Source organism: Lacerta agilis, chromosome 13, assembly GCF_009819535.1.
Source record: "Lacerta agilis isolate rLacAgi1 chromosome 13, rLacAgi1.pri, whole genome shotgun sequence".
Classification (NCBI taxonomy): Eukaryota; Metazoa; Chordata; class Lepidosauria; order Squamata; family Lacertidae; genus Lacerta; species Lacerta agilis.
The window spans coordinates 22,378,163-22,390,295 of record NC_046324.1 but is presented as its reverse complement, the minus strand read 5'-3'; the positions used below and the strand labels follow the sequence as shown (position 1 = coordinate 22,390,295).

Sequence of the window (12,133 nt, the reverse complement as noted above, 5' to 3'; positions counted from 1 at the left end):
GTTGTAGTCCCAAAACATCTGGAGGGTCGAGTTGGCCTATGCCTGTTTGAGACATTTCCATTGAAGAACTTATTTCATCCATCCCTATGTATGGGGGATATTTAGTATTCTGTACTAAAGCTGAACAATAGGAATCCTAGGGCAGCTTACAGTGAAAATGTTAGAAAACTATAAAGCAAATATATTATAATGCATGAAACTATAAAGAAACATATTACATACCGCATACCGATTAAACAATTAAACATTTTCATGTTAGCTGGGGAAGTTTATTTAACCAGACATTAAAAACCTAATTGCACTGATCAGTTTTCAACCTGTCATCTAATTCGCTTGAGCTTCATCCAAACTTCCTGGGGATATGGGCAAGGGAACGCCAACCCATAGTCCAGCTCCGCTTACAAAACCAGAATAACTTCTTAGCTTTGACTTCCCAAAAGGGGATAGGAGTGCCCCTCAGCTGGAGGACAGTGCTGAGTTTTCGTCCATTCTATATAAAGCAGCAAATTGCATTTTAGTGTCATTTCTCATTTCCCCGATCTTAAATTTGCCTTTCTTCAAGAGACTTGAGCACAAAACCACCTGATACTGTAAAATCAGCTCTAGAAGGTTTTGGAACTAAATTCAAAAGGCATTGGATTGTAGACTCATTGGTATTGAAGGACATAACTCACTTAGCCCACTAATTTCATTGGGTCTATTCTGAGTAAAATTTAGCTGGACATAACCTATACTTTTCTTGGTGGGTGTGGCCAACTTAGCCTTGCATTGCTGATGGTTGTCTTGATCTTTCATCTACATCAAGTGGAATCAAGTGGAATTTTCTTTCATTGAGACTTGAGAAACTGTGTTTATGATGTCACCATGACACACTCTGTATTGAATGATCCCTGGCTGTAGCATAACTTTTTATTTTACCAAAACAGCAACAACCAAATATTGAAATCTGTTAAAAAATACCATTGTGCCCTACACTCCAACTTGAATTGTTTGGAAGCTACTCTCAACCATAGATCCACTTAACCCTCTCACCAAAGTCTTTGATCCATCCTGTTTTCCTGGTGGAGCCTGTACAGATAACTCTAATTTTCTCTGCTTCCTGTTCTCCAGGGGGCTAGCTCTGCAGAGGCTCATTTTATTTATCAAATATATTTTTAGACAGCTTTGGAGGCAATATGCATAACCCTGTCTCTAGGGTCAGAGGTGCTGAAAGTGGGACACACTGTTGCACAATGTCACAAAACCTTGGCCTCTTGGAGTGAACACCCAACGTGTTCATTGTGAGCCACTGGGTGATGGGTGCTTGACAAACGTTAGATGTCGAACATTTTGGCCTCCCTTGGGCAAGAGCTACACATCTTATTCATTTTCCAAGTTCAAGCTGAGGTGAATTACTCAGACACAAAAGCCTTTAAATTCCGACTCTGTTCAACTTTCCTCCACCCCTCCCTTAGTTCTTTTTCTCTGACATGCTTAATCTTCACCAAGACCCTCTTTTGTAGTTTTGCTTAAGCAATTAATGGAGAAGCAAGGTCCTTTCTTAGCTCAGAATATGCAGGGAAGATTTTAAGCAACACACTGATCATGTAATTAATTCTCAGTTGTAAATTCGTTTTGATGGTTTTAATGCTTTCCCAGAGGAAGGGGTCTGCTTTTATTCCACACCGAGTAGCACAGCCGGGTGAGAAACAGTTGAAGTAAGAAAGGGCCTGTGAAGGAAAAGGGGTCTCCCTCTGCTTAGTTCAGGATGAGAAGGAAAGGTTGAGAGGACAGATTTGTCATACAGGCAGGGAATTTTTGCCTTAATTTTAAACAAAGGCTTCTGAGCTCAGAGTATCAAGTCACTGATGCCCATCTGTGTGTGTTTCTTCAGTGAGCCAGTTAGAAATTGGCTTAAGAGGACTACGTTGCCAAAGAAGTCACAATCAAAATAATAATAATATTAACCAAAACAAGTGGACTGGAGAACAACTGGGGAGAAATGGATTGTTCAATACAATGCAACCTGAAGACTCTTAGTAAAGGGCACATTGTGTGAAGCTGCCCTTGTGTCTAGTCCAGAAGCTTCAACTAGTGCAGAACGCAGTAGACAGACTGCTCAAAGGGGCAGGTTACTGACAATGAGCTACTCCACTGTTGACACAGCTGCACTGTTTGCCGATTTGCTGTTGGGTCTGGTTCAAGGTTCTTGTGTTAATTCACAAAGCTCTAAACAAGTTGGACCCAATTATACACCTTAAAGGGATGTATAATTACTTATGCTCCCAATCACTTCTTGTGGTTTCCTACACCCCTATGGTTCAGTCAACCTTTGTTAGGAACCAAGTGTGGCAGGCCCTGCCCTGTAGAAGTCCCTACCCATAGACACTGGGCAGGATTCATCCATGTCTTCTTTTAGAACTTCTTTGAAAACTATAATTTTGACATGCCTTTGCAATATTCTTTTTAAGAACGCTATAATGTATGTTGTTATACTTGCATGAAAGTGCAAATTATAAATGCTTAGGTAAATTAAAAAAAAATGCAGTGTGATCCAAGAAAAGCGAGGCAAGTCCATAGGCTTAAACTTTTCCCTGCCTAATCGTGTACAAATATGAGACTTGTGTCCAAATTTAAAAGTGTATGGAGACAGATCTTCAGTCTTGCAGCTTATTTCCTTGCAGTCCATTTCCAAAACTCCTTTCTCCCCACCTGGGCTCCTCCACTGGAAGTGAACCCAAGTAGGAAATAAATGCCTGGATCATGCGACTAGACTGTGGGTAAGCATTCAGCCTTACCACCATACACATGCCCATTTCTTATTTAAATTAGACCCTACCTACCTACCTAGATGCGGGTGGCGCTGTGGGTTAAACCACAGAGCCTAGGGCTTGCTGATCAGAAGGTCGGTGGTTCGAATCCCCGCAACGAGGTGACCCCCCCGTTGCTCGGTCCCAGCTCCTGCCCACCTAGCAGTTCGAAAGCACGTCAAAGTGCAAGTAGAAAAATAGGTACCACTCTGGCAGGAAGGTAAACGGCGTTTCCATGTACTGCTCTGGTTTGCCAGAAGCAGTTTTGTCATGCTGGCCACATGACCTGGAAGCTGTGCGCCGGCTCCCTCGGCCAGTAACATGAGATGAGCGCCGCAACCCCAGAGTCGGACACGGCTGAACCTAATGGTCAGGGGTCCCTTTACCTTTTTACCTACCTACCTACCTACCCATCCACTCCCCACTTTATGTGTGTTCAGGACAGACCCAGAATTATACAGAAAAATTCTTCCTCTGACTGTCCAGTTCTGTGCTCATTTGAGGGTTAAAGGGGGAAAAGGCAGTGCCCAGTTATACTGAGTCAAGAGGATAGCACCCAGGACATTGGACAGCTCCAAAGGGCCCTGCCAAGGTGTTTCTGCAGGGAACTAGACTCCTAATTGAAATGTTATGTTGGCTGATCAGCTCCATCCTCCATGGAGAAATTGAATGGCTGATTAAGTGGCCTTCACTTTGTTTGGTAGCCTTTGACTTCTGCATACTGAAAATGGCTATGCAGAGTGGCTTGTAAATCTAGTTAGAGAGTAGACTTTACTAGTTGCAGTCACTCTCTCACACACAGAGTGTGCATCCCACGAAAGTTCATACCAAGAACAAACTTAGTTGGTCTCTAAGGTGCTACTGGAAGGAATTTTTTTATTTTTTATTTTCTTTTGACACAGAGTAAGAAAATGATAAAGTTGTTTATTATAGGAAATACATAACTTATAACAGTTTCTAGGTCTAACAAAGTCATATGGAGAAGACAAAGGCAGCCATGAGTGCCCCTTTGTTCTCAATGGATAGATCCAAGGTGAGCTTTCATCCTGAGGTCTGAGAGAAGACTGTGAGAAGAAGTTGTACATAGGATGCAACACAATATGTATCGGTCTAACTTATAAAGGATAGAGAGGTCAGCACAGAAGTCAAAGGTACTGGGATATTCTGGGAATCTCTTACTCTGTCTTTCCTAACCCTGTGCAAACCCTCTTCCACAAGCTGAGTTGCTTCCAGCATTGTGAGTCTGGGCAGCAAAGTACTGCAAAAGAATTCATCCTCTGAGTCAGAGGATAGTGGCAGGGCTGTATCCTCTGGCTCCAAGGGCCTGTGGGAAGTGATCTGAACTTCTTCCTCCATGCACTGAAATTCTTCCTAGTAATGGGTTGTGGCACTGACATGTCTAGGCTCTGTCTTTAATGGTCTGTAATATTGAGTCAGACCATCTAGCTCAGTATTGTCTACACTGGCTTGCAGCAGCTGTCCAGGATTTCACACAGGATTCTGACCCAGCTCTACCTGGAGATGCCGTAAATTGAATCTGGGACCTTCTGCATGCAAGGCAGGTGTTCTGCTACCTAGCTGTGGTCCTTCTCCACAATGTGTACATATCTTTATGATAGATGTCTTCAGACTTTCTAACTGTGAGTGGTCATGTGGAAAGAGATCAAAGAGGGTTTTTGTGTGATATATATATATATATATATATATATATATATATATATATCCCCTAAACCAGAGCTTTCCAAACTTTTCATGTTGGTGACACACTTTTTAGACATGCATCATTTCTTGACACAGTAATTCTGTTTTATTAGCAAACCAGAGGTTAGACTAACCCCTTTCCAGCCCTGGGAGAAGCACGGGGAGCATTCGCACGACACGCCTACACACTGCAACCGACACACTAATGTGTCGCGACACACAGTTTGGAAATCTCCGCCCTAGACCTCTCCTAGGAGAGCAGAGTGGTCATGTAAGAATACAGTAGTTTCCCACCACTGTGATCAATTATAGTTTAGGCCAGAAGCTAACCCAGATTAACCAGCAGTCCACTCATTTGTTCACTGGATTTCTTAGCCCTTGTTATGTTATATACAGATTGATAGAGATAGATGTAGATTCATATGGCTATTAATAAAGATATGGACCACCATATGGCTCTTAGGATGTCCTTCAGCATAAATTGGTGACTTCATTTTAACTTGATCTCTGAGTTGCAGGCAGTCCAGATAGTCTGCAACAAGAAGATTTAATGTTGTGTTTGCTAAAGTGTGTCATCACCACATTTTTGTAGCGCAATCTAAGATGTGTAAACAAAGTCAGCAGGATGCATATCCAGCTGCCAGATGATATTCTTCACAGTTCCAAGTTGCAAGAACAGGCTTGCCCTGGAATATCTTGGTATTGTGTGCGTGTGCGTGTGTGTGTTTTAAATTCTGTTGCCACAAAGAATTGGCCAGAAGTTGGAGAGAGCCAGGCAAAGCACTGGATGACCCTGCTAGATTTCCAAGCACAGGCCTCACTGTGTGCTGTAACCTGTGCCAACGCAGGAGAAGGCTATATGGAGCTACATGCTGGCAAACACATGTGCCCATACCTGTGCATGCAGAGATAACATCTGGGGAGGAAAGCATTTGTAGGGAACAAACAATGATTGGGAGGATTAAGCATCCCCATCCATCTGCTGATTTTTCTTCACTATGTGCCCCTTCCCCACATTTGTCTAATGGGGAAAACACACGGATGAGCAGCCTGCGTTTCCCTTGTAGCATATAGTTTTGAGGTAGCCAGTGTTGTGTCCTGGGTGTCCTGGGTTGCAATTCCCATCATCCCTGACCAGCTGGACCTGATGGGAATTGTAGCCTGCCACATCTAGAGGACACCATATTGCCAGTCCTTGGTTTATTTCCATCCTCAGTGACATGGCTGTGTGGACTGAGGCTGATGGAAGTTGTAGCTGAAAACATCTAGAGGGGCCCCAGGTTGGGGGAGCCTGTTTCAAAGGATATGGATTTCTGAAAATGTCTCTTTCTGTGCTATATTTTGCCTCTCTTCTAAGCAGGTTTGCAGTTCCAAGAACTTTCAAATGACCTGAAGGAACCTTCCACCAAAGTGCTAAAAGCAGAAGTGTAGGTTTTTGTTGTTTTAAGTCTTGAAATAGAATATTCATAATGAATACCATAGGTTTCCAGGTTACCTCTCCAGACGGTTTGAGGGCCTGAATTTCAAACTTGGCTGTGCTGAAAGATATTAGGCTACCAAACATCTTACAATAATCTTCCTACAACCCTCATGTCTGGGACAATTTTAGGACATATAAACCTTATGCATTTGTGTTTTTCTTTTCTCCCCCACCCCCTTGCCTTTCTTTTCCTTAATCCTCCCAGGAATCTGAGAAAAAAGGCTTGATAGAAAGAATCCACATGGTTCAAGACATTGTTATAACAGTCCAAACACTTTTGGAGGAAATCGCATCTTTTGCAGAGAGGATAAAGAAGTAAGTGAAAGTGTTGCTCCCATGCTCTGAAATGTTTCTGAATGCCATGACTGAAAACAATAGGCAAAAGACTGAACTGGGAAGTGCTGGAAGCAAACTGTTGAGTTGTGGGTGGACACAACAGACGACACAGCGATTTCCAAAACAGCTCTTATTTATTTGCAGGCTGGAACAGAACTGAGCTGGAGGCCTCAGCCACCAGCTTATATAGAGCTCAGCTACAACGTAACAGTAACAACATTCTGCAGCTAACCAATCCCTGAGTGTCAGTTTCTAATCCTTCATTTGCATAAGCTGACCTGAGTGAAAACCGCAGCAGAATAAACTATATACACGCACCCCTGGTGGCCAAGGTGAAAACTTCAATACATAACACCCCTCCCCACCGAGATAAGGCATTAGGTTACAAGCATAGTGGTTCCATTATATACAGCAATATTCATTAAAACATATAGCATAACAGTGCAATTTACGATGCAGCATTATGTGTGCAAATTGTGTGTAACATAGTCTTTTAGATACGCTGGGCGTTTGGGAACCCTACCTGACCGCCGTGGGCCAGTATCAGAGCCCGGTTGGCTGCCCGAGTCCCGTTGCGACTGCTGTGCTACCACTGGTGTCGTTGGACCTGAGGTCTCCGGCTCCGCTGCTGTTGGAAGGCCTGTCACGATCGGACTTGGTGGACACTCAGGCAAGGCGGTGGTCGGCGTCTCAAGGGAGTCAGGCAAAACCCCTGCAGTGGCTCGGCTTGGCCCCATGTCCGCAGTTTGTGAAGGGGGTGTAGATGGAGCCTCGCCTTCCAATGGTGTCGGTTCTAGAGCTGAGGCTGCCGTTGAGGGTACTGCGGTATCGTCCAAAGTCCCAACCCGGCGCCTCAGTTGGTCTATGTGCCGGCGCCACAAACGCCCATCCTCAAGTGCCACCTGATATGAGCAGGGCCCAGTGACTCCCACTATCGTGGCCGGCACCCAAGGAATGTCCCCCACGTAGTTTCTGGCAAAAACCTTATTCCCGGGAATGAAAGACCTTGGTGCGTTAGCACCGCCCGGGGGCTCGGCTACCCCGAAGTCTGGATGCAACCGGTCGAGCGGAGATCTGAGGTGACGGCCCATAAGCAGTTCAGCTGGGCTCCGCCCTGTGGCTGCATGCGGGGTAATGTGTTGCACGAGCAAGTATTCCGTAACTCGCTCATGCCAGTCCTTCTGGTCCAGGCGTGCCAGTGCCTCTTTCGCTGAGCGCACCATTCGTTCTGCCTGTCCGTTGCTGGCCGGGTGGAATGGAGCTGTTAGGGCGTGGCGGATGCCTAGCCCCAAGAGGTACCTTTCAAAAGCGCCTGATGTGAACTGTGGCCCGTTGTCGGAGACGAGGACATCAGGACACCCATGCGTTGCAAATAGGCCTCGCAGCACCCGGACTATGGCTTTGGTAGTGGTGGAGGGCATCAGAGCCACCTCCAGCCATTTCGAATAAGCGTCCACCACTACCATAAAGGTCCGGCCGTGAAAAGGGCCAGCAAGGTCAATGTGCACTCTCGACCAGGGTGCCTTTGGCGTCTCCCAGGTGTTGCCCTTAGCTGCCGGTGGTGCAGGTCTCGATTCTTGACACGCTTGACAGGAGGCAACCCAGGAGGTGATGGCCTCGTCCATGTTAGGCCACCAGACGTAACACCGAGCCAACGCCTTCATTTTAACGATCCCTGGGTGGCCGATGTGCAGAGCCTCAAGGACGCGTTGGCGGAGTCTTTGGGGAACTACGACTCGGTCTCCCCACAGTAGGCAGCCGCGATGAGCCGAGAGCTCATGCTGTCTGGTCGCAAATGGCTGGAACTCAGATGTGAATGGCCCTTCTGGCCACCCCCTCCACACCCAGTTGAGCACACGTCTGATGGTGCGGTCCTGGGAAGATGCGGAGGCCACATCGGTAGCCGACACTGGTGCAGCTGGGAGGTCCTCAAGCAGGAGTACCGATGAAGCAGGAGCTGGATCTTCCACCAACGCCGGAAGGGGGCAACGACTGAGGGCATCAGCATGGCCCAGCGACTTTCCCGGGCGATGAATGAGCCGATAGCAGTATGCTGCCAGAAAAACAGTCCATCGCAGCATGCGTGGCGAGAGGATCGGCGGAGTTGGTCTGTCCCCTGCAAGGAGGCCCAGGAGCGGCTTGTGGTCAGTGATGAGGTCAAAGGTTCTCCCGTAGAGATATTCGTGGAACCTCTTCACTCCAGCCACAAGCGCCAGTGCCTCCTTGTCGAGCTGGCTGTAATTCCGTTCCGCCGGAGACAGCGTTCGAGAGAAGTAAGCAAGTGGTGCTTCCCTCCCATCCGGGAACCGATGACTGAGGACTGCACCGATGCCAAAAGGCGAGGCGTCACAGGCGAGGACCAGTGGTCTGGCTTCACTGTACTGTACCAGCACACTGTCTGAGGAGAGGAGGGACTTGACTGCGTTGAAGGCCGCTGTCTCCCGATGACCCCAGGACCATGGCGCCTTCGTGCTGAGCAGACGGTGGAGAGGCTCAGCTAGCGTTGCCTTGTGGGGCAGGAACATATTGTAGAAGTTCAGCAGCCCCAGGAACGCCTGCAATTCAGTCTTGTTCTTTGGAATCGGGGCCTCCTGAATGGCCCGGATTTTGGATGCCGTTGGGTGAAGGCCAGAGGCGTTGATGAGGTAGCCCAGGAACTCCACCTGTGGAACGGCAATCAGACACTTTTCTTTCTTCACCTTGAGTCCGGCCTCCTGGAACCTGGTCAGCACAGTGCGGAGGCGCTCGAACAACTGCTGATTCGAGTCTGCGGATACCAGTACATCATCGAAATATGGTACCACGCCTGGCAGTCCCTGCAGAAGGCGCTCCATGAGGCTTTGAAAGATGCCGGGAGCCACGCTCACCCCAAACTGTAGTCGGCGGCATCGGAACGCTCCTCGGTGGGTGACGATTGTCTGAGCTTCAGCGGTGGCGTTGTCAACAGGCAGTTGTTGATAGGCTTGGGCAAGGTCCAGCTTAGCAAAGACCTTGCCTTCGCCCAAAGAATGCAGCAGGTGTTGGACGACGGGAACTGGATAAGCGTGCTGCTGAAGCGCCTTGTTGATCGTGCACTTGTAGTCTGCGCATATCCTCACCGACCCATCCGGCTTGACAGGTGTGACGATAGGCGTTTCCCACTTGGCATGGTCGACCGGCTCCAAAACCCCTTGCGCGATTAATTTGTCCAGTTGTTCGTCCACCTTAGCCTTGAGGGCGAACGGAACCCGGCGTGGCTTTAGCTTGATTGGAGCTACTTGTGGATCAAGGCTGAAGGAGATGGTGTGCCTGTATATTGGCCCAAGGTGCCATCGAAAACCTCGGCAAATTCTTTAGTTAGCTTTTCCACTTCCGCGTTGGAGATGCAGTTGATGCCGGTGACTTCCAGGCCGAGGGCGCCAAACCATTCTAGCCCTAGGAGGCTGGGCCGCGGGTCTTCAACTACCACGAGACGGAGTGGACCCAAGAAATTTTTGAACTTGACCTGGAACTGGCCGACGCCCGTCACGGGAATGTCGTTTCCCTGGTAGTCCCTCAGGTGTACGCGATGTCGGTCAAGCTGCCTCTTAGAAAGCCTGGGCACAAGTCTTTTGATAGTGCTCCAGGACACAACGGACAGGGCAGACCCGGTGTCGATCTCCATGTCACACGGAGCTCCTTCGATGAGCACCGTGATGTGTAGTTTGCGTCGCGTAGGCGAGTCGGTTTGTCCAATCGTGGTCCCGGATGAGCAGCAACAGTTGGTGAGAGCGAAACAGTTACTGTTTGCGGACCGGGTTGACGACTTGGACTTGCGAGATGGTGAAGAGGCTGTGTTTGATGGCGTAGATCGGCAGACCTTGGCGATGTGACCCTTTCTGGAGCACTGCCGGCAGATGGCGTCTCTGAATCGGCATTTGACGCGGGGGTGGTCGCCTCCACAGCCGGCGCATTCTGATTGGCCCTTAGACTTCTGTTTGAACTTCCCGCGTTCCCGCTTCGTCTGGTGCACGTCATCGTCTTCGCTGGTTGATGCCTCGTCGCTGCTAGCCTCTTCATGGTGTACGGCGATTGGCTTTTTTGTAGGACGTGGGCTGCTGGCCTTGCGGATCTCCTGGGCGGAGAGTTCAGCCGCTTCTGAGGCCGCAGCCTCCTCGATGGCCTTCTGCAGCGTGAGGTCTGGCTTGGCAAGGAGGCGCCATTGCAGACGGTTGTCCCAGACCCCGCAGACGATCCGATCCATCATGGCATCGTCTAAGTCTCGGAACTCGCATGTTAATGCGGCCTTTCGGAGAGCGGCGACGTAGTCGTTGATCGACTCCCCCTCTGCCTGGTTCCGGTGGTAAAAGGCGTGGCGGGCCGCAATTTTGGACGGCTTGGGTGCGTAGTGCCCGCGTAGCTTTTCTTGTAGCGCGTCCCACGGTGCTCTGTGAACTGCGAGTGGAGCGACTAAAACTCTGGCCGTCTCAAACACTTCGGGCCCGCAGAGGCTGAGGAAAAGGCCTCGCTTCCGCTCCTCTGATACCTCTGTTAGCTCGTTTGCTTGAAGGTAGCATTCGAACCGAGCGAGATATGAGTCCCATGATTCAGAGGCCGGGGCAAACGGCGGTAGAGGCACTAGTGTAGCCATGATTCCGATGCCGACGCGGTGGGCGATGGATGGAACACAGTGCTCTAGCCAGAACGGGCAGCTCTGAGTTGGTTCTGTTCAGTGATTTCGCTCAGCGTTTCAGCTCAGTGATTCAGCTCGGTGATTCAGCTCAGTGATTTGCCCTTGCTCTGAGACTGGCTGTGTGCTGTCTGTGTTCTGATGTCCATATCCCATCCTCGTCGCCAGTGTTGAGTTGTGGGTGGACACAACAGACGACACAGCGATTTCCAAAACAGCTCTTATTTATTTGCAGGCTGGAACAGAACTGAGCTGGAGGCCTCAGCCACCAGCTTATATAGAGCTCAGCTACAACGTAACAGTAACAACATTCTGCAGCTAACCAATCCCTGAGTGTCAGTTTCTAATCCTTCATTTGCATAAGCTGACCTGAGTGAAAACCGCAGCAGAATAAACTATATACACGCACCCCTGGTGGCCAAGGTGAAAACTTCAATACATAACACAAACCTCAAATTGCAGAAAGGTCATTTATTACACTGTGTTTTCAGTTCACTGTTGACGACACCCATCATTGTAACAATTCATTCATTTCTCTTTCGGTCTCTTTCATGCAAATTATGCATGGAAGCTTCTGAAAAAGCATGTTTTGGTTTATCTCTGGACGTTGTTTCTAGCCTCTCTGGAAACTGTTTTGAGACCTGTGCTCACGGATTTCCCAAAAACTACCTCTCTCTCCCTTGCCCCCAGCAGAGAAGCACAAAATGATAAAGCAGTCAGCTCCAACATTGCCTTCTTTGCCCCATCACTATCAATAGGGGCAGCTGATCTGAGCAAGTATGCCACGTGTGTTCACTGGCACTACCTTAGCTCTGCAAATCTCATCCATCTCATCCTCTGTAAAAATACCCTGATCCAGAAGCAACTAAAGGCTTTATTTGGGAAACTAAGACAGGGCAGAGTCTCTTAGACTGATTTCAGGATAGTTCAGATGAACTGAGACCAAATTATTGTTTTGTGCTTCTGAAATACTGTCTCATGCCTGCACAGAAGCCTAGAGGCCTGGTTCCTAACAGTGATATCCCTCTGACCTTCCCTTGTGTTTCTGTGTTACTATTAAACTACTGATCCCTACTGGAAATGGGAAACAGAAGATGAGTCCTGCTGACTCAAGCCAAACGCCCAGCCTATCAAGTCCAGCATTCTGTTTGCATAGTGACAAACCATATGCCTCTGGGT

At 48.3% G+C, this 12,133-nt stretch overlaps 1 protein-coding gene across 1 annotated transcript in view; it reads left to right on the top strand.

Annotated features, from left to right (window-relative positions):
• MCTP2 (multiple C2 and transmembrane domain containing 2) overlaps nucleotides 1–12,133 on the top strand; it is a 95,501-nt gene that overhangs the window by 75,626 nt on the left and 7,742 nt on the right. The window contains exon 19 of the mRNA XM_033167102.1: nucleotides 6,176–6,285. Within this exon, the coding sequence (XP_033022993.1) occupies nucleotides 6,176–6,285 (110 nt within the window). The remainder of the gene's footprint in view (nucleotides 1–6,175; nucleotides 6,286–12,133) is intronic.